The sequence below is a fragment of the Fusarium oxysporum genome, chromosome II (genome assembly GCF_013085055.1).
Source record: "Fusarium oxysporum Fo47 chromosome II, complete sequence".
Lineage (NCBI taxonomy): Eukaryota > Fungi > Ascomycota > Sordariomycetes > Hypocreales > Nectriaceae > Fusarium > Fusarium oxysporum.
In genome coordinates this window covers 5,260,941-5,282,811 of record NC_072841.1, presented here as the reverse complement: position 1 = coordinate 5,282,811, position 21,871 = coordinate 5,260,941, and the positions used below count along the sequence as shown (strand labels likewise).

General features: G+C 38.9%; 5 protein-coding genes across 5 annotated transcripts; 2 read left to right on the top strand and 3 right to left on the bottom strand.

The window, feature by feature from the left end:
* Positions 1-1,303: 1,303 nt before the first annotated feature.
* Positions 1,304-2,914, top strand: FOBCDRAFT_248453 (transferase; the record flags this gene model as incomplete). The annotated part of the gene is made up of 4 exons (XM_059610844.1): positions 1,304-1,509; positions 1,559-1,629; positions 1,696-1,756; positions 1,816-2,914. The coding sequence occupies 4 exons, from the start codon at positions 1,304-1,306 to the stop codon at positions 2,912-2,914; spliced, it is 1,437 nt and encodes a 478-aa protein (XP_059464288.1).
* A 100-nt stretch (positions 2,915-3,014) lies between these two features.
* FOBCDRAFT_237427 (uncharacterized protein) lies at positions 3,015-4,798 on the bottom strand (the record flags this gene model as incomplete). The annotated part of the gene is made up of 5 exons (XM_059610141.1): positions 3,015-3,247; positions 3,405-3,825; positions 3,881-4,018; positions 4,078-4,633; positions 4,755-4,798. 5 exons carry the CDS (start codon positions 4,796-4,798, stop codon positions 3,015-3,017), a joined length of 1,392 nt encoding a protein of 463 aa, XP_059464287.1.
* Positions 4,799-5,053: 255 nt separating this feature from the next.
* Positions 5,054-7,067, bottom strand: FOBCDRAFT_177817 (general substrate transporter; the record flags this gene model as incomplete). The annotated part of the gene is made up of 6 exons (XM_031174967.3): positions 5,054-5,434; positions 5,484-5,578; positions 5,628-6,170; positions 6,228-6,537; positions 6,590-6,830; positions 6,892-7,067. The coding sequence occupies 6 exons, from the start codon at positions 7,065-7,067 to the stop codon at positions 5,186-5,188; spliced, it is 1,614 nt and encodes a 537-aa protein (XP_031051752.2). The 3' UTR covers positions 5,054-5,185.
* Positions 7,068-7,951: 884 nt separating this feature from the next.
* Positions 7,952-9,751, bottom strand: FOBCDRAFT_126968 (glycoside hydrolase superfamily; the record flags this gene model as incomplete). The annotated part of the gene is made up of 1 exon (XM_031174966.2): positions 7,952-9,751. The coding sequence occupies one exon, from the start codon at positions 9,749-9,751 to the stop codon at positions 7,952-7,954; it is 1,800 nt and encodes a 599-aa protein (XP_031051751.2).
* A 617-nt stretch (positions 9,752-10,368) lies between these two features.
* On the top strand, positions 10,369-12,982 carry FOBCDRAFT_126910 (fungal-specific transcription factor domain-containing protein; the record flags this gene model as incomplete). Its single annotated transcript, XM_054703542.1, has 7 exons — positions 10,369-10,486; positions 10,540-10,620; positions 10,679-11,313; positions 11,361-11,587; positions 11,636-12,025; positions 12,070-12,389; positions 12,438-12,982. The coding sequence occupies 7 exons, from the start codon at positions 10,369-10,371 to the stop codon at positions 12,980-12,982; spliced, it is 2,316 nt and encodes a 771-aa protein (XP_054559517.1).
* Positions 12,983-21,871: the final 8,889 nt, after the last annotated feature.

The following is a 21,871-nucleotide window of genomic DNA, read 5'->3' as shown; positions in this document are numbered from 1 at the left end:
GGTGTTTCAGCGGGAAATAAATGGAGGTGAGTCTAGGAGTTAATATCCAAAAATCACGCCTCAAAGCTTATCTCTCTTATCGATGAATTTTAAGGCAAATAGATAAAGGTTCCAGCTTGGCTTTATCATCAAGCCACTTTAAGCCGTGCCTTCCGTCCATTACAATCTGGCCAGTAAGATTCATTAACATTATCTGCTAGTAATATACTAAAGTGTAACTAAACACGAAAATCTTACTTGGTCTTATCTTGTCGGGGTAACAAGGTTCAGCTCAGAGAGACTAAAATGCATTCATATCACATGCCTACCAAGCCAATTCAGCTACTTTATCTGTAGACAGGGCTGAAAAATCATTCGCCAAGATATCAAACTCACGACCCCACGATCTCCGATCTGGCAAGAACCTCTGCGTCGAGTATAAGAGCCTCGAGGTCCAGTGGATTGACCGCTGTGGCTTTGTTCTAATAGGTGCTGTAAAAAGGCTATTGTTAAACCAGCGGCACCATGTAACAGAGCTTGATTACCGGATTCCGCAAAGCGTTTAGCCCAAATGAGCCTCGGAATAAGAGGAAGCCGATCACCTGACTAGAAGGAGTCTCAAATAGGATTAGCCTAAGGCAATATGCCCAAAATGAGGCGCAACGAGATCCCAGAGGTCATCAGGAAGTTTAATCAAGAATTACACAATAACCGGTTCAACAGCTACTTCGGCGACCTCTGGGTACTAGTAGACGCTATCGCAGCCTCATTTTCTAGCAAAATTATAATACCTAAGAGAATACTTGTCTAAGTGGAGTGCTATATAATACTATTAATTATATGTGATAAACCAAATAGGAAATAATAATAATTTAAGGCTTACTAATCTTATAAAAACTAGGGTAAATTAGAGTTTTAAGACTTTTAAAAAATAAGAAACTAAATGCTTAATATAATAGCAAGGTTACAGCGATTTCCTAAGATGTTTTAGTCATCTTACTGGCATGCCGAGGCCCCCTGAGTCTGACATTTTGGTAATTCAAGACTTTCGAGGGGAGCCAGGCCTATGGGATCCGGTAGTCCCGTAACGGCCAGGGTTTCTACTGGCCCCGGCCCACATCAAAGACATGGCTGGCGGATCAGCACACTAACCAAATGTAGTATACATTGAGCTGTCCAATCAACATCAAAAGACTCCAGGACCAGCTGCGTTGGCAGGCTCAAACAATTACCATAGCAATCTTGAATCATCTATTTAAGGAGTTATCTTTCCACCTGTTGGTCTCTCTTTCGCTCATTGTTCCCATCTTTTCCTGTCATCACAATGCCTTCTACTCTCAATTTCCAGTCCGAGACACCTACTGTTCAGGGCGAACAAGATCCTTCTCTTGTAACCTTGGAGCATTATGGCCTACAGCCACCCTCTGCACAGCAAAAACTTACCCCTTTGGACATGAATATGCCCAGGTTATATGGTATCCGTTTGATTCTTTGCTATCCAACTAATCCTGGTATGGATAAGAGGCAGATGTGAGTCTCGTATATGACCTTGTACCAGACAGAAGACTGACGGATGCAGATATGAGAACTTGAAGAAGGGCTTAGCTCACACTGTCGCTTCTATTCCTTGGATATCTGGACATATTGCAAGTATTGAAATGGCCATCTGGGGTTACATTTGCTAATATCATTGTCTTGATCAGGGCCCGGAGGAAGGACAGGATCCCAAGACCCGAAAGGTCCAGATTCTCGACTCACCAGGCGGTTTCATGTTCCCGTACGTGGTATATCTTTGAAAATCTCATCCAGACACTTACTTACAAAAACTCTGTGTAGGTATAAGGATCTCACTGACGTACTGCCATCTTATGCAGAATTACGAGAGCGAAACTTTCCTTTAGCGGAATTCACTACAGTTCAGGTCGGCCCTATTGACGTTATGCCACAAGGGCCCAACCAGCCGGTCTTTGCAGCTCAGGCTAACTTTGTCAAAGGCGGTCTTCTGCTGACGGTAGGAGTTCATCACTCAGCATGTGACGCATCGGCCTTGGACGCTATCCTGAGCACCTGGTCGCACAATACTGCTGTAGCTAGTGGTGGTTCCGGGTCTTTTTCCACATTAGATGGACCATCTAACGATCGTAGTCCCTTGATGGAAGGAGATCTTGGCAACGCCGACGTGGCTGCCTTTCCTGAGTACGTTCTGATGCCTACTCCTCACTCTACGGAGGGTGATCTGTCAAGCATGTCTGGATTCCAGATGCCTCCCCTCGCAAGCCACCTTTTCCACTTTTCACCAAAGAGTCTTACGAAGCTCAAAGCAGAGGCAGGAGCATTCTCTTCACATGATGCTCTCTGTGCCTTTATATGGCAGCGCATGACTTTGGCACGAATGCATTCTGGGGTCTTCAACGATCCCCCTGGGGACTCAACATCGCGCTTTTGCTTTGCAGTAAATATTCGCAACCGAATGAGCCCTCCACTGCCACCTTCTTATATGGGTAATGCTTCGATGGGCTGCGTTACTAAGAAGATCAGCGTGGCTTCCATGATATCCAACAATGGATTGAAGCAAGCTTCAGCCGCGATACGGAGGTCGTTGAACGATTTCAACAGTCCCAGAAGGATCACTTCAACTATCGGGCTATTGGGATCGCGGCCTGACCCTACAGACTTCAAGTTGTCCTTCAATGGTTTCCTAGGGCTAGATGTTGTTGAGTCTTCATGGGCTGATCTTGGCGTTTATGGGCATCAATGGGGCGATGCTATTGGCACGTTGGATGCTGTTCGTATACCAGGTGAAGGCTCAGATGGTACTATGATGATATTACCCAGGTTGAAGGATGGTGGTCTGGATGTTGTGGTTGGGTTATCAACAGCAGCAATGGAGAAGCTCATCGAGGATGAGAAGTTTGTTTCTGTTGCACACTCTTAAATGAGTGCATCAGCATATTTGTGTGAAGATAGTATCTATGAATCACAATATTTCTCACTTTAATCTTTTGAACCCTACACGGTAAAGATCGTCCGGTTCTTTAAGTGTAGCCCAAGGCTTCATACACAATCAAAGCGAAATACTTCAGGCCTACCAAAGAGTATCTGACTCTCCGCGTTGCAGACTGTTTGAGCAATAGGAACACCGCCTTGTGCAAGACATTGAAGCTGTTTGCGTATCCAACCCTTCTGTCCTTGGGGTACTTCCGAGGCGCTGCAGGCGACATATAAGGGCCATACGAGAGAGAACTTCCCAGTTTGTACATTCCCGGCTCTTTTAACAGTAGAACATGACGTCAGCAAAGAGACTTCCTGCTTCCTGTGGTTGGTGACGAACTGGAGGTTCATCTTGCAGAGATCGTTGCCCAGAAGGTAAGGCACAGTTGCGCATATATCATCCACTAATTCAGCCATTCTTTTTGCGATCTTACGGGTATCTAATGATGATGGCAAAGCAGAGAAAGCGCGGAGTCGAATCGAAAGCAGGATAAGGTGCGAGACACGGTAGAAGTTCCATACGCGAGCCGTATAAAAGTGAGCATATCTGTGGACGCTTCGCGGAGCATATTCTGAGCGTGCATCACTGTTGATATGCAGTGCAGTGACGTAGGACCAAGCAGGTGGGAGACCTTTTGCCCAAGTAGAAAGTTGAAATTCCAACGCATTAGCATCGAGGATTATTCTTTCTATCTCAGTCGTCCCGAGTTGCGTAAGACTGATACTTTGGTGTTGAAGTCGTGGTATATCAGCTGCTATTGAAAGCAGGCGGATCTCTGGGTCCTGACATGAAGAATAATACCCTTGAGTGAAGAGCGCATCGACAGGTTCGCATATTTGCATCTGGCTCATAACCTGCCGGCGTAAGTCTAGGGTTTCTAGTGCGAAGAAACCAAATGCTGTATCATACCACGTTTTTCAGAATAAAGAAATAGATACTGCGTGAGAAGGGAGAGTCAAGATGATTTGCCCGAAGCTTCAAAAGAGCCAGAGCCCCATCCACATGAGCCCCCCATGCCGAAGGCATAGACGAATGGCCAGTCATCGTCTAAAGCGTGTCAGTTCTGGACCCAGACAGTAGTTAACAATAAAGATTCGGATGCTGACCTCATAGCCACAAAGGAGTAGAACACCATACAACGCCTGGTGATTTGAGCCTAGGTGCTCAGTCTGTATTGCTTCCTTCAGGGCTCGAACGGCTTTGAGGTATCGATTCAAGCCTAGCTGGGTAGCATGGGGTATGATTTCCGCAGAAGCGACAAGCGACACTGCCTCCAATGCCAAGTTCAAAGCCGAATCCTGCCTACATTCAGCATGGAGGCGCGGTAGCTGCTCCTGGAGGGAAAGCGTTGGATCATGGATCGATAGGTTCTCGACTGTAGAGTGATAAAAGTGACATATTGCGATCTCTTCCTTTGAGGGGAGCAATGGAGGATGTGGAGCCCCGTAATTTGGAGAAGACGTCTCCATAACCGACGAATCCGCATTCTTCAAACAATAGGTTTCTCGATCATGTTTCAATATCTTACGCTGCCGGATCTTGTCTTTTGTCTTGGACGTTTCGTCTCGAAACAATAGGCTTGATTGATCTCTGTAACCAGAACAGATTTTGCCCAGATTCAAACAACGCGCACACTGTGGGTGCTTTTCGTCACACTTGGTGCTGTCAGTATCTACTTGATTAGAAGCTATAAATGTTACCTGCCTTTTTATGTGCTTTCCTATGTAAATCTTATAAATACTCATTGTTTCGACAGGGAATAATTAGCATGAGTCAAACTTACCTGCAGTTTTCACACGCTCTGCTCGGTATACCGCAGTAACCCATTGTAGTGGCAAAATTAATGCTGGATCGCGAGAGACAAATTTAGCAGATAGAAGAGGACCTGGTGCCAGATTGGATTGGGAAGGTATGGGCCTCCTTTGGACTGGGGGACTGTAGCCATACTCAGTATATAAAAAGGGGTAGTATCCACCCTTCCGCTTATCTTATCTTATCTTATCTTCCCTTCTTATCTGTCAACCATGAGCAACGACGGATACTACCCTGTATTCCTTTTTTTATTCCACGATTCTTTAATACAGAAAGTAAGTAGTCAATTTACAGGTGATAACTTGCTCAATACCAGTTATAATCAATACATCAGAAAGCATAATCTTCTCACCATCAATGCCTTCCCATCCTTTTCACCATTGATACACTAATGCTCGTGATTTAGACCTTTTCTCCACCAACCTTGGCCTCAAGGTCTTCTTGATGCGATGTTTTTGTCGATGCGAATCTCCAAGCAGAAACACGCCGCTCAAATAGTTCATCCAATTCATGGTACGTTCGACCCTTGGTTTCAGGAAACATTAAAATGCAGGGGATCAAGTAGACCAAGGTAATACCACCAAAGAAGAGGCCGATCTTTTGACCCCATCCAGCATTCTGATTCGACAGCATGAGAGGAACGGTATAGTTCTGGAGCACGGTTAGAGAAGAACAAAGAATGAAGATTGCGTTGACATACGAATAAGATACCAGTGGCGTATTGAATTGTCACTGCTATTGATGTCGTCTTTGCACGCAGGCTTGGACTCGAGATCTCGACCAAACTGATCCAACCTTCAAAGAGTTAGTCATACGCCGACTCAAAGACTGAATGTCAACATACCAATAGGAGCAAGTGTGTTTGCATACACAAAAGCCCAAAGAGAACACAAGGCGACCAAGGCCATTCCCGAAGCGCTGGTCTGCTTGATAAAACCCAACCCGCCAACAATGAGACAAATGGTAGCCATTGCTGCACCACCGCCGATAACGAGGGTTCTTCGACCAACCTTGTCAACGGTGTAGAAAGAAATGATGATGCCCACTACAAGAACCATCTGCTTGACCATGTTGCCCAAAAATGGATCACTGACTCCAGCCAATTGGAAGAAGTACGTAGTGTAACCGAACATCAAGGGAACTCCAACAACGTTCTGGAAAGTGAAAGGAAGAGTTGAGATGACGGCTCTCTTCATGTTGATCTTGCTGGTGAAAAGAGCTTTCCAGTCTGAGTTTTCGTTGCCGGATTTGGCGGTTGCTGAGGACTCGTCCATCTCATACTGAATAACCGAGTACTCACGATCGATATCATATCCTTCAACATTACCGACAAGTCGCTTCAGGGCCTTCTTGCCTTCATCGTGTCTCCCTTTTGATGCATACCAAGCTAAATTTCCACATGTCAGCCATTCGTCTCGTGGGGTCAAACGATCCGGGGACTTACAGGGTGTTTCAGGAAGATAAAGCATGGGGAAAAGCCAAAGACCAGCAAAGACGAACTCTGAATAGAAGATATGACGGAACGCCATTGGATTCGTTTCCTCGAGGACCTTCAGAGCAATGGCAAGGAAGACTTGACCCAACGCAAAAGCAAGGGAGAAGCTGCCCAAAAGAGCACCACGGAACTGAGGAAGAGCAACCTCTGACATGTAGACCATGACGGATGTTCCCATCATACCGCCTGCACAGCCAGCAACGAGCCTAGCAATGAGAAGAGCCCACCAGTTGGGCGCAATGACCTGGATGACAATAGACTGAAAGTTATCTGTTAGAACCCTGCTGTCTTGATTGAACATAAAAACCTACCAGCGTCAGAAAGAATGTCACTCCCCACATGTTGAACTTGCGACCGAATTTATCTGCAGTGACTGGAGCAATAGTCTGGATCAGGATGGAGGTGACAAAGTAGCAGGCCGCCCAGAGCGAGATATGTTGCGAGTTGAGAGCTGGTTTGCCGGTTTGTGGATCTTTGACGGTGGCAAAGTACTCGATGAAGCCTTCGTTGGCAATGATACTTCCGATGACCGAGTTGGCATATCCAGCATACCTGTTGACAAGTGAATCAGTACTCCCCATGTCACAGTTGGTGGCTCGGAGCTGGTACATACATTCCCGCCAAAGAGACACCTAGTCCGGTGATGTAGAGTCGCCAGAACTTCCTGACGCATTGAGCACGCGTCAAGCCCGCAAATGCAGAGGTTGGTGCTGCATCACCAGTTCCTTTCTTCTCGTCATGCTCATGCTCAGCCTGAGCGATGTCGAAATTCTCGAGGCTTTTTGCCATTGTTGATACTTCTCTCTTGGCGTTGTCTTTGAGGCAAAGGTGAATGGGAATCCACTGTCTTGAGGAGATGAAGTTAATGATCTGCAGAGGCACTCTTATTTATATCTACCAATGATCCAGATACCGTCGGCGAGAATTCCGACCAACGTGATGCTGTACACATACTTTGCATCGACAATTCGCCTGTTGAAAGCCGCTCGTACCCCAGATCCCCACAGATTGGTAGCGAGAAACCGAGGAAGTGGTGTACTGCTACTGTCGCAATGCGGGGATTATGGGTCTAACCCCAGAGTAGAGTAGTAGTGCGGAATTGCAAGGCCACAAGCGTTGTATCAGGCCATCCATGACAGGTTTTTCCAATAGTTGCCGTAGTTCGGGGGTTTCATCGGCCGATGATTCCTCCTGCGCCGGCGAACTCAAAACATGGCCTTACCATGATTGGCATGTTACGGGCAGCATTCGCAAGGAGCGCCTTGGACTTTGACATCAGCTAGTCCTCGCCGACGGCTAACGGGCAAATATCGGGAAAAGCATGGAACATTAATGTTCTAGACTCAGGCTCAGCAGGGGAAAATGGGATGATTGACGAGGTTTAAGCAACGTCAGGAGGTCTGTAACGAATGGCCTGGATGTTCTATGTTTGGCCGCCACCGGACAGCTGTCCGCAGAATGTTGATTGAATGGTTTCGATGCAGTAGACAAGGTGTTTTGGCGTTGGGCCTCATGGAAAAGCCGGTCTTGTGAAGATCATGACAATATCTATTTAACTTGTTATCATGCTTGGAGAACTAGCAAAGCATAGTTTGGGACCTGCTTCATACATAATAGCGTAATTTTAGTTCAACAGGATTTATAATTTAATAGTTCTGTATACATAGAGATAGTTAATTGTTAGCTATCATCTGAGTCCACCTCTTCCTCAACACCTGCACAGCACTCTTTGGTCTCCGATCCCGCGTAAATACACCTTTCTTGTTACCATCAACCCTGAAAATGAAGCTAGAGGGGGTCTGGAAATCTGCAAAATTCCAGACTTGCTCTCCGACTACACTCTTCACCCTATCAAAGACTCGATGGGACATTTCCAAGACCCGGCTCTGATATTCCTCACTCCAGGGAATATCTCCAACCGTATGCAGTCCAGCCAGAGTATCAGCACCATACTCCGTCATGATGATTGGCTTGTTGTATTTTCCCTCCCAGCTTCGCAGACATTCCTCTAAACCTTGCTCTGCTTCTTCGAGGTCACCAGTATTCAGATACCAGCCGTAGTACCTATTGAGGCATATCACATCAAATAGATCAGCAATGAGATCAGTGTGAATGTTGGCTTGATTCTCGTTGGCGAAGCAGATAGGGCGTGTCGGATCCAATTCGCGGTTTAGTTTGACAAGAGGCTCCATGTACTCCCTGACACCAGGCTCACTGGCTGCAGGTTCATTTGCAATCGTCCACATGACAACACTGGGGTGATTCTTATCTCGAGCGATGAGCTCACGTATGGCTTGAGCGTGGGCGGCGCGTGTTTCGTCGTTCATCGTCTCTGGTGAGAAGGTCGGTATCGGCTTATGCCCAAAGAGCCCAGCAACAATAGTGAGGTTGAGGCCAACTGCGGCTGTCTCGTTTATGACAACAATTCCGTGACGGTCCGCGTACTCAAGAACCTCTTCTGCGTATGGGTAATGTGAAGTCCGGAAAGAGTTGGCTCCCATCCACTTCATCAACTGGAAGTCGTGGATCATGTAGGCTGGGTCGTGACCCTTGCCTCGAATTGGTGTATCTTCGTGTTTACCAAATCCTGTGAAGTATAATGGCTTTCCATTGATAAGAAACTTGTTTCCCGAGACCTCGACTGTTCTTATTCCAACTGGTAGATCATAAGTATCTACTACCGTGTTCCCAGAGAATACTTGCGCACGAAGTCGGTACAGATACGCAGCTCCTGGTTGCCAAAGGTGAACCGATTCAACGATCAGAGAGCCATTCAATTCAGAAGAGTGACTGACGGGACATTCATCTTCGTCCAAGAGTGTCACATTGATTGAGTGATGGTCGAGAGGGATACTTGTAGCAATATTGAAGTCCACAACACCAGTAGTCCCCTCTACTTTGGCGACAACTGTGATATCCTTGACAGAGATACTGGGCACATTGAATAGCCATACGGATCTCGCAAGCCCTGCATAGTTGAAGAAGTCATGTTGATAATGTTGCTTTCGCTTGCCATTCTTGAGTGTCTCAATCCTTCCCGGTGGAATAGTATGCCAGTCAAGTTCACTGTTAACCGCCACAGTAAGGCGAACCTGCTTGCCAGGCTGGACAATGTCCGAGATGTCCACCTCGAATGGAGTGTAGCCCCCAATATGCTCAGCTACGAATTGATCATCAACGTACACACGCCCTCGATGCGTGGCAGCGTCAAAGCGCAGAAAGTAACGCTGTTGAGACCAGCTAAGTGGGATGGTGAAGCGCCTTTGGTAGTAGACCCAACCAACATGATTGCGAATATTGGAGTCAATGAAAATGTCGTTGTAGCTGGCGGGAACAGGAACTTGGAGCTCTGGCGGTATGTTCCGTTCCCAAGCTCTTTCATCGTCAATGTCGACTGATTGGGAGAGGGCAAAGTTCCAGACACCATCCAGTGAGACAAGCTCTCGAGAAGCGTTAGCCTGAGGTTTGAGCATGGTGACGGTTTGTGTTGGAATAAGAGTTGATGCGGCTGGACTGTCGCGATGAGTCTGGACAACGCCAAATTTTGAATCACAACATGCTGTCAATAGAATCTCGAAACAAGACCTTTTTCTACCAATTACAGACAAATTCCTTCGGAGTAAACAGCCGTCACTCGCACAGGTATCCGACAAAATGTCTTCAAATATCCTGTGGAACTGCAGACCAGGTCATTAATATCCCTGATTGGAGAGTCCATGGCAGCAATAGTGTAGCATGAGTGTTACCCTGGAGAGCTGGGTGTATCCTCGGTTGAAGCATCGGCCGATAATTATGCGAGAACCGTGCCCAATGTGTTCTAGCGCAGGGAATGTTCCCTGCCACAACCCTCGTGACAGCATTCCACTTTGGCCACCACCAATCATCATCGCCAACAGTGAGCTACCGAATCGGTTTGCGGGGTAATACAGCTGGCAAATGAATCGTAGCAAAGTCGAGTGGGGAACAAACAAGATCGTCGCCATCCACTCAGATTTGAGCCAAGCCAGCTAGCCAGCCATGTTAGCGGCAAGTTCGCCGACGGTAAAAATGATTCGACCTCGTTCCAACTTTCACGACACTTCCGGACACGATGGATTTGTCGCACGATGACTCCCCCGAAGCCGAGCTCCCATCTTGCAGTGGCTGCCGGAAACGGAAACTCAAGTGTTCCAGACAGAGACCAGCTTGTTCCAATTGTGAGCGATTGGGTGAGTAAACAGCCAGGACTAGCATCGAAGTTCCTCTTGTTCACATCATGCAGGAGCACCTTGTGTTTACGAAAACCGTCGGACGAAGCCAGGATTGAAAGGCGGCGCTGTCGAGAGTCTCAATCAGCGATTAGGTATGAGCTAAGTCAAGTCCAGCGCTCCAGCAAGACGCATGCTCATTGAGAACGACAGAAAAGGTCGAGAAAGCATTGTTCGGCTCAGCCCTTGAGGAGGGCACACGAGACTCTGAAGGCACAAATTGCCATCTCTCGGCCGATAGAACAAGTAGTAGCAGCTCAGCGCCTCTGGAAGCAATCCTTTCTACGCTCGCTGGTGAGTTACAAAAGCTGAATAAAAACATTGAGCCGACTCGCAAAAGACAATATGAATATGACCCATACAGAAAGGTCCACGCATTATTCAAGAGACAAAGGCGAGATATTGCCCAAGAGCAACACCAATCCAGTAATGGAGATATTACCCATCAACGAACTCGCCAAGCCTCGGTTTGCAGGATCGACATTGTCCAGAACCATTTGGACAAACTGCTTGAGGCACACTTTGATAATATCCAGCCATGGATCCCAATGGTAATCATGAGAGGGTTTCATGAACGTGTTCAGAGAGACACTGAGCAACGCATGACGATTGTGCTTGAAGCAATGATGATAGCCTCTCTGCGCTATGTCGAGATCAATGATAAACCGCTGGACGACACTTTTATCAGTAGCGAGACGTCAAGACTGCGAACGAGTGTGATGATGGGTGCAATGGAGGGTCTAAGGACAGAGAACTTGCAAGCACTCATTATGATTGCATTTACGGAGGTGCGTCACATTCCCTGACTATAATAACACTTCCACTAACGATTCAGATCGGAAATGGCAACTTGGAAAAAGCCTGGCCCATTGTTGGGTCTCTGACAAGAACAGTCGAATACATGGGATTGTCCGTCGAACCTGAAATGCATGAACGCAAGAGAGGGTTATTATCAGATAGCTCATCGCTACCAGAACCACGAGACTGGCTGGAAGAGGAGGAGCGAAGACGGATCTTCTGGAATATTTTCATCCTTGATAGAATTTCATCTATTATCAAAGGGTGAGATCTCTATGCTCTCCCTTCACTCAGCTATCTAACATATCTCAGATGGAATCCAGGCATCGATTCAGAGGATGTTCGCCGAAGGCTGCCCATATGCGGCGGGAGTTGGTTTCATAATGAGCCAGCTGTCACACCCTACTTTGGGAATTGGGGCCAGCCTGCAGCACAAAGCGGTCACGGTACGAGTCCTTGTTATTCTGTTGGAAGTAATGCTGGTGGTGCAGAACGACCAGCGAGTGCTTATAGCATTCGAGCCAGCGACAGGACACATGGGGACATATCGAAGATGGGCGCTTTAGCTTATTACATTCAGTCCATCGATTCACTCAGCCAGATATCGAAGACCTTCCTGCAACCTGCCGTGGACTTCACCAACAGGCAGGAGGTTTCTCTTTGGTTGACCAAGTTCAAGGAACTCGATCTCCGTTTAGTACAGTAAGTGTTGGTCTTTAAGTCGTGTTTGTTACTGACAATGGTAGTTGGAAGATGTATTTGCCTCAGCAATGGAAAGACTCGGGCATATCGCGCAAGATAATGCCTGGCGTAATGGACCCCAGCATGACACTAGCCAATGCGACGCACAACACGTCTGTCATCCTCCTCCACGAGCGTATTGCATACCCGGACTCTGAGCTTCTCGGCCTGAATCTACCTAGTCAGTTCAGCGCTCAGAATTGCCTCAATGCTGCAATCGAGACAGCGAATATCACGACCAAGTACCTCGGAGGATCCCCATCAGCTCGTCCTGTGCCACCACAAATGGGAATATGCGCTTTCGTCAGTGCCAGAACTCTGCTAGGTAAGAATCTAGGAGACTTGTCTGGCCATCTCTGACGCAGTCTTGCAGTTCACTCTCAATACTACAATGCTCCTTTGTCAAAGGAATTCCAAATTCTGATGGATAACTTGACAGATATGTCTAATCGATGGGCTGGTCTTGAACAGGTAGATCAAACAAAGAAGACCTCCAACTTCTTTGACCAACTATTCAACAGCCTGCAGAGTCAACACCAACATTCCCAGAGAGCAGCTACAGGCCAAAGCATACCAGGCTCAGTCTCGGCCCTTGAAGTTGAAGGTCCTATTTTCAGTTCGAGACTCGACATTTCCGGAGCCGCCCGAAACATTCACGCCCCCACCAAGACAAATATGCCACCGGCCGTCAATAACACCGTCAATAACTTGACACCCGGAATGCATTATCCAGATCAATTAAGCAACGAACAGTGGCATGTCGACTCACAATCCCCAACTACAATCTCAAGGGATGACTTGTTCATAATATCTCAAACTTTGATGAACAATGACTTTCTTGAGCTGGATCGTATTATCAGCTTTGAGGATATGATGGCTGTTGGGAATATGTCACAGTATTATGGCACCAATAGCTAGGGAGTGAAGATAATAAGTTGTATTCGCCTTATGCTCTAGCAATGGGTCAGGGCTTGTGGTATAATGTCTAGGTTGTGAGCGAGATGTGTTATTTGCAGTTGAAACTTGTGGCTGAGAGCTTTTATCAGCACAGAGAACCTAGTGATAAGTTTTATTCAAGCGGCTTGCTAACTATGGGTTATGCATGTCTTATCAAATACCATAAAGCCAGTACCCTCCCGACATCCAACATATTCAGTGAAGATATCTAGACACCTTAAGATAGAAGTTTCCTGCTATAAGTTAATTACCCTAGTATATTACTTCTAATATAAATTCCTTTAACCTTTTTTTTCTTAAGTTTATAACTTAGCCTTAAGAAATAATTAAATATCTTTAAAATCTATAATTAGTAAAATAAAGTATATATATTATTAATAGCTATTATAATATTAAAACTATTACTAAATAGGCAGAGTTAGGGGGTATGCAAAGTAGTAGTTAAATATATTAAGTAATTCTTAGAGTTATTAGTAATTTTAAGAATTACTAGTATTTTTAATTAAATATTAATAACTAGGTCTTAGTAGTTACTTATAAAATCCCTTAGTATATAATAACTACTTCTAATTAGAAGAAAAATATAAGATATATATAACATAACTGCTGCCAAGGATGGGAATGTGACGGTTAGTTCCCAACTGTGGATAAACTAAGCCGTGCTAGGTTTATTATTAGCAGATTGCGTAGGGCGTGATACTAAGCTTGTCGAAGTGTTATGTCTCTTAATGGTAGACTTAATGCATGTTAGGCTTAATTAATGTAAAGAAGTTTTATTAATAGCTGGTAAGCTAGAATCTATGAAAGTGCAAATGAATATATTTTATATACTAGAGTGATTCTTTAGGTAATTATAGTTATAGTCGTAATCCTAGGAAAGGGATTACGGTCTGCTTTGTAATCCTTTATGAGTAATTACGGTTAAGATTATAATTATTCTAGATTATTTAATAATAGGTTAAAAAATATAGGGTATATATAATATAACCGCAGGGTTATAATATAATATCTCCTCTCTATTAGGTCTTGTCCTTAAGACCTATATATTACCTATTAGGCTAATCTCGTCTTAGTAGGTTATAACTTAAACCTATATTAATTTTCCTAGGATACTAACACGATATCAGGTTGCATAACGAAATATTCATCTAAGAAGTCTAAGAAACTAATTATTCCATAAGAGGCGATTAAGTTATTATTTGAGTCTGGTAATAAGGTATCTAAGAGAAGGGATATAACTAAGGATTATACTTTACTCTATTATTTTGCAACTAAGAATAGTCTTCCTGCTGCAATACTATATATATACTGTTTTAAAAACAAGAAAGAATATTATTTTAATAATATTAAAAAGTCTAGTTATTATCTTAAGTGTATTTATCGAGGTCATTCCTATGACGGCGTTTATATTATATCTACTTATATATATGCTTTATTCCTTTTTCTTAATATATATTAATCTTAATAGTGAATTATTTGGTAGATTAGCAAGAGAAATTAGAAGCTTAGGAGGAAGAGGCGGGTAATAAGGTGTTAATTCTTTATAAGGAGCTTATAGAATTGCAGTCCTTTCTAGCTGAGGCAGTAAGTTATTTATAATGGATTTATAAGATTAAGAAGAGGGTAAAAGAATAAGGTGCTAAGCTATTTAAGCAGGGAATATAAGAGTTAAATAAGGAAGATAATATTCTTCCTGCTCTATAGTCTTATAAGGAATAGGTAGTTAATAATCTTTAATTATTAGGCATTCCTAATGATATTAACTGGGCGTCCTTGGGCCTTGGTGATAAGTTTAATGATGTTAGGCCTTTAAGGAGTTCTAGGGTTAGTGGAAGTTCTTTAGGAGTTGTTAGGCATTAATAAGGTGTTTTAAAGGTTCTTATATATTTTCGTTTTCTAGGTAGTTTTTCTATTTTATAAGATATTCCCTTTAACTATCTCTTATATAGGTCTTCCTAATTGCTTCTGCTTTATAGACTTCTAGTCTTAAAATTTCTTATAGTTTATTATCTATCTTAACTTATATTATATCTACTGCTAATTTAAGTAGTAAAACATGAAAGACTGGATAGAGCCTAACCTTTAGTAATAGGTCTAGTTTATAGTTATTTTCTGAAATTCTTTATAATACCTTATAGGGTCTGATAAATTTATAGTCTAATTTATAAGTTAGTTAATCTGTTTTAATGTTTTTTATGGCTAGGTAGACCATATCTCCCTCTGAAAAGGTTAGTCTCTTTAACCGTTTTAGGTTATAATAGTTCTTTATGTATTTTCTAATAAATTCAAGTTCTATTTTTATTTCTTTATATAGGTTTTTAAGGTTATTACTTTTAAGTATAGCAGCTAGATTAATTAATTTTTCTTATTACATATTATAATATGCATTAGGTATAAATCTAAAATTAGCATAAGCCGGTATAAGCTTTATACTTTTATTATATATAGTATTATAGGCAAATTAGGCTATTAGTAGTTTTTTAACTTAATTATTTTATTTATAGTTAATATAATACTATAGGTATTATTTAAGTACTTAGTTTATTTGTTTAGTTTATTTATTAACTTATAGTCTAAATATTATTATAAGTCAGTGGTTTAATCTAAGTTATGCTATAAGTAATTGCCAAAATATTACTATAAATATAGGTCCTCTATCCGAAAGGATTTCTATAGGTAACTTATATATGCTAATAATATATCAGTAAAAAACATAAGAAAGTTCTTCTATATCTGTTAATTCTCTGTAGGATAGGTAGTAAGAGAATTTCATAAGTTAGTTAATAATAACTATAATACTATTATAGAAGATTCTAGTTAAGGGTTCTTCTAATAAAGGTAGTTTAGTTATAAAGTCTATTATAATTAAGTCCTAAGGTTATTATGCCACTAATAGTAGTTATAATTATCTATAAGGTTTATATCTTTATGCTTTTATCCTTATGCATAAGTTATATTGCCTAATGACTTTTTTAATGTCTTTTTTCTTATACTTATACCCTTATTCCTAGAGTTATTTTATTATTTTCTTAACTCCTTAATGTCTATATAGGGGGTATAAATAAAATTTGCAAAGGAAGTTATATTCTTCTTTTAATAAGGCTTTTATTCCTTTTATTATTTTTATAATTATCTTAACTAATTGAGTAAACTAATATTCTCCCTTAGAGTTAGTCTCTAAGAGTTATTCTTTAGTTTTAATAGTTCCTATATCGAAATCGGGTTATCGGCTAATAGCATCTGCATATTTATTATTAGTTCCTTTATAGTGCGCTATAGTAAAGTCGAATTTATATAGATATTTAGCATAATATAGTTATTATTAGTTTAGCTCTTATATAGTTATAAAGTAAGCTATATTCTTATAGTTAGTAAATACTTTTACTAGATATTTACTTCCTCTAAGGTAGTATCTAAATTCTTTAAAATAGTTAATAATAGCTAGGAATTCTTTATTATAAATAGGGTAGTTAAGTTCTGCTCTATATATCTTATAAGAGTAAAAAGCAATAAGGTATAATATGCCATTATTATCTTATTATCCTATTTATCCTTCTAAGGCAAAGTCAGAAGCATTAGTTTTAAGTTTAACTTGCTGATTAGGGTTAAATATAACTAGGATAGGTTTACTTAAAATAGCGAATTTAAGCTGCTTAAAAGCTTATTATACTTTATTATTCTATTAGAATTATTTATCCTTTTTAGTAATCTTAGTAAGAGGGATAGCAATTTTACTAAAACCTTTAATAAATCATTAGTAGTAGTTAGTAAATCCTAGGAAGGATTAGGTTTCTTTTACTAATATTAGAACTTTCTATTTAGTAACTACTGCAATCTTTTATTTATTTATCCTGATTTCGTTATATAAGATTTTATATCCTAAGTATATTACTTAAGACTAATAAAAGTGACTTTTGGTAAGTTTAACAAGCATATTAGCGTCTTATAGTGCTTTTAAAACCTTATAGATATATTCTATATGCTCTTCTTCTATGTCAGAGAAGATAAGAATATTATCTAGGTAGTAAACTATAAAGATATTAAGATATTCTTAAAGTATATTTATAATTATACATTAGAATACTGCAGGTATATTAGTTAATCTAAAAGGCATAACTAAATATTTAAATAGTCTATATTTCGTTTAAAAGGCTGTTTTCTATTTATTACCTTCCTTAATTTAAATAAGGTTATAAGCGGATTTAAGATTAAGGGCGGTAAACCATTTTTTGCTAAATAGTCAATCCTTAAGTTTAGTAATAAGCGGTAATAGTATTTTATCTTTTTCTGTAATCTTATTAAGTTATTAATAATCCACTATAAGTCTGAGTTTATTCGAATTAGGTTTTAGTATAAACATAACCGCATATCCTGCTAAGGATTTTAAGGGTCTGATATATCCTTTTTATATTATATCGTTTATTTATTCTCTAAGTATTTCTAACTTATCTTAAGATAGATTATAGATAGGGAAGAATTTTAGATTCTTTCTATCTTTTAATATGATTTTATTATTATAATCTGTATATTAGGGTAACTTTATATTTAATTCTTCTTAAAATAACTTCTTATAGATATAATACTTTAGTAGTATATTCTTAAGTTATTTATTAGATTCCTTTATAGTAATTTATTTTATCTATTTAATATCTTAGTTTAGTTATTTAAATTATCTTTTAAGAGATATTATTATTTATCTAATGCATTTAACCTTACCTTTATAGTACTTATATTATATTCCTTTTGGAAATGGCAATACTTTATTACTTTTATCTTTGCTGCTCTTTTTAGTTGAAGTTTAAGATCTTATATTATAGCCTAAATCGCTTTTATTATCTAAAGGGTAATCTTTGCAGTTTACCTAGCTAGTTCTCCAGTTAAATTATAAGTTATAGCATAATAGCTATAGGTATCTAAGTACTAGGTTATATCTCTATACTAGGATAATATTAAAGTTAATACCTTAATTCCTTCTGTTAATAAATACTTTAAGGTAATTAATCTCTCTGGTAATATTTCTATCTTTATAGAGATAGGTTTCTCCTTATCTGTTATATACTATATATAAGTTATTCTTATCTCTCTATAGTAGCCTTAATTTATTAACTATTATAGGGGAAATAAAATTTATATTAGCTCTGCTATCTATAAGTACACTTAGCTACTTACCCTTAATTCTGACTTTTAGTTCTAAGCAGGTTTATTAGCGTCTTTTTGTTATTATTCTTAGAGCTTTCTTAGGTAGTTTAGCCTTTGATTTCTTACCTATCTATTGCTCTGTTATAGATAGCGCATGCCTTTTCCCCAGGGGTGGTCTATGCTGTATTTGCTCTTGGTGCAGTTAATATCATCGGGACATTCGTTCTAGGTGGCTAGTTTCTATTAGTAAGCAGCTTCTATCTTTCCTACTTTGTGATCTAGGATAATATCTGCTTTTTCTTCCTTAGTAAGGGGTCTTCCTTTTTCTTCTTTGGTTTATATTAATTAGGTTTATAGCTATTATTTATCTAGTTATTAAGAGATATCTTATTTATTTTAGGATAGTTCTTCTTCCTATTAAGTAATATCTTTATTAATTTAACTAAGTTCTTATTTAAATGCTTTATCTTTAGTAATCTTAATTTCTTATTATACTTTTTATCTCTACTACATAATATATTAAGAATTTTAAATATATGCTAAAGCTTATTCTTATATCTCTATGTAAGCTTCTAGTTTTACTACTTAAGATCCCCTATATCTCTTTATAACTTAGTACCTAACTGTATTAATAATTAGGTAGGGTCTTTATTCTTAATATTCTAGAACTTATACTAGGAAGTAGTTATTTGCTATCTTATCTTACTGGTGTCTTAAGTAGTAGTGTTATATATATAATATCTATGCTATCTGCTTATGATTCGGATAGTTAGGGTACCTCCTTAGGTCCCTTTTGGCTTATATATATTCTTCTGGAGTTATAGGATCTTCTAATATCTCCTTTATATATACTCGGATATAGATATCATCGTCTTGTTCTGTGATTGCTTGTTCTTTGGCAAGTTCTATATACTTCTGATGTTTACTGGTCTAGAAGCATTAATTAAATTTATTATATTATGGTATAATAGGGGTATTCTAGACTATTCTTTCGTTCTTAATTTTAAGTTTCTTAGCATTAGATTCTCTTTAAATTCTATAAGATTCTAAGTAGTTAAGGTTATTAATATATTAATTTAATTATCATAAGGTGATTTTAATAGGAATGTTATTAATTTCTTAGTTGACTTTTTTAGTACTTAGTTTACTATTTAGGTTAGGGTTAACTTTTTTTCCCTTTCTAACCATAAAAACGGATTTTCCTTTGGTAGGATATTATATTTCTAGTTTAGGTATAGGTACCTATTTAAGTTTAACTTCTGCATCTTATTTTGCTTTTAGTCTTTGTTGTTTCTGTTATTTGCTTTTTTTTCTTCTGAACTTAGGGTCTTCTTGTCTCTTTGTGTTATATGCTCTCTTCTTTGCTTATCTTTTACCCTTGCTTTATATATAAACTATTGCTATAAGGGCTGTGTATCCTAGTACGGGTTGTTATTCTGGTTCTAAATTTTAGTAGTATTTTTTAAGAGTTTCTTCTTTACTAAGAAATAGGTTATATACTTTAAGAGATAGGTCGAACTTATTAATATATAGCACTTGGGTTATATTATATCTGCCTTTTCTTATTATATTAATAGTTTTAATTACTATCTGTGGTTTATTGTTTTTCTTAACTATATTGATTTTCTTACCCTTAGGTATTAGTTTATATTTTTAGTTAGTTTTAATAGGGTTTTTATATTCTTATTTATAGTATTCTTTCTTATTATAGTTATAATAAGTAACCTTAGATTTATCTCATTTAGTTATTCTAATAGCTATTAGTCCTACTTCGGTGCCATAGGATATATTAGTTTATTAGGTTCTTCCTTAGTTAGCATAGTATCAGGGTTTATTATCTTATTATCCTTTATTTCCTCGTAAATTATAAGTTCTCTAGGTAAACTATTAGTTATTAATCTTAACTGCCATATTAATATATTTAACTAGTATTCTAGGATAATCTTTCTCCTATAGTTCTTATTAAACTTATTCCTTAAGTGCATTAAAAAAGAATAATATTAATATATCCTAGTCCTAGGGTAATTTACTTATAAGTTATAAAAACTTAACTCCTAGGGTAGATACTAATCCGGTTTATTTAAGTGTTTTAATTTTCCTTTCTGCTTAGCCTTTTTTATTAATAGTTCTAAATACCATCTTAAGTACTTCTTTTATCTTATAATATCTATTTTCTCTAAAGAGCAAAGCAGTTTATAGTTATAGTTTATAAGGTAGGTTTATCATATAGTCATTTATAATAGGTTAAAACCATTAGGCTGCAGTTTTAATAAGTCTTCTAGCCATATATATTACTTTGGCAGAATTATTGCAAAACTAATTCGGATAGTATATAATAAAGGCTTAGCTTTAAGTAAGGAATATAAGTAGCTTACTTAGGGTTTTATTAAAGTACTTAGGCAGGCTAGGCTTAAGGACTTCTCCTAGGTCTCTCCTATTATTAGCTGCCAAGGCCAAGTTATATATCTCCTGCTAGGTATTATTATTACTTTAATTCTGCTAGTACTATAAAGTGGTAAATTCTTCTAGTATTTATTACATTTTATTTATCTTATTAGTGATATTCCTAAGTTGCTTGCAAAGTTATTTAACTTCTGAGTCGTTAAAACTCTGGGAAGAGTTATCTGTATTATCTATATTCTGGTTAGTTAGCAGGTAATTAACTAGTGCAGGATTAGCAGGTGCTATAGGCTAATAACCCTAAAGGTTAGCAGCTATATTTTGCTATTAGATAGGGTTAATATTTACAGATATTATATTTATATTACTTAGTATTATGCAGTATAGTCTAAATAAGAGCTATTAATATATAATGGTTAGTTCCTAACTATAGATAAACTAAGCCGTACTAGGTTTATTATTAGCAGATTACATAGGGTATAATACTAAGCTTATCGAAGTATTATATCTCTTAATAGTAGACTTAATGCATATTAGGCTTAATTAATATAAAGAAGTTTTATTAATAGCTAGTAAGCTAGAATCTATGAAAGTACAAATAAATGTATTCTATATACTAAAGTGATTCTTTAGGTAATTATAGTTATAGTCGTGATCCTGGGAAAGAGATCACGGTCTGCTTCGTGATCCTTTATGAGCAATCACGGTCGAGATCGTGATCATTCTGGATCATCTAATGATAGGTTGAAAAATGTGGGGTACACGTGACGTAACCGCGGGGTCGTAACAGGGAAAACATCTTCTTTATGCTCATGGATTAAGGCCACTTATTCAGTTAGATCTTAAGGTTCAAGGCAGCAGCTGTGTGGTCTGCTGAGACTTAACATTAAGGTTATTGTGTTTTTTGGCGTAGTGTATGATGCCTTATATTGTGTTATGTTAAAAATAAACACCTTATTTTGTTATCTTGCTTTAAGGCCTTTGGCTTCACTTTACGCGTTGCTAGACTGGTATTTCGACTTTTAAATAATATAACTGCTAGGATTATAATAAAATAAATATAATTTATATACTAAAGGTAATTTAAAGGGATTATTAGAGTGGTTAAATTATATAATTTTTATATTATAGTAGCTCCTAGAGTATTGTAATCCTACCTATAAGTAATTTAACTCTAATTAGCTTATTACTTATTAACCTTCTTAATCAGGGTGTTACAATTCGTGCCCGTAACAGCGCTGTAAGGCTTCTATAAGCAGCTGTATACACCACTGTAATTGCTATAATAGCAGTTATTAGCCAATCTTTTGC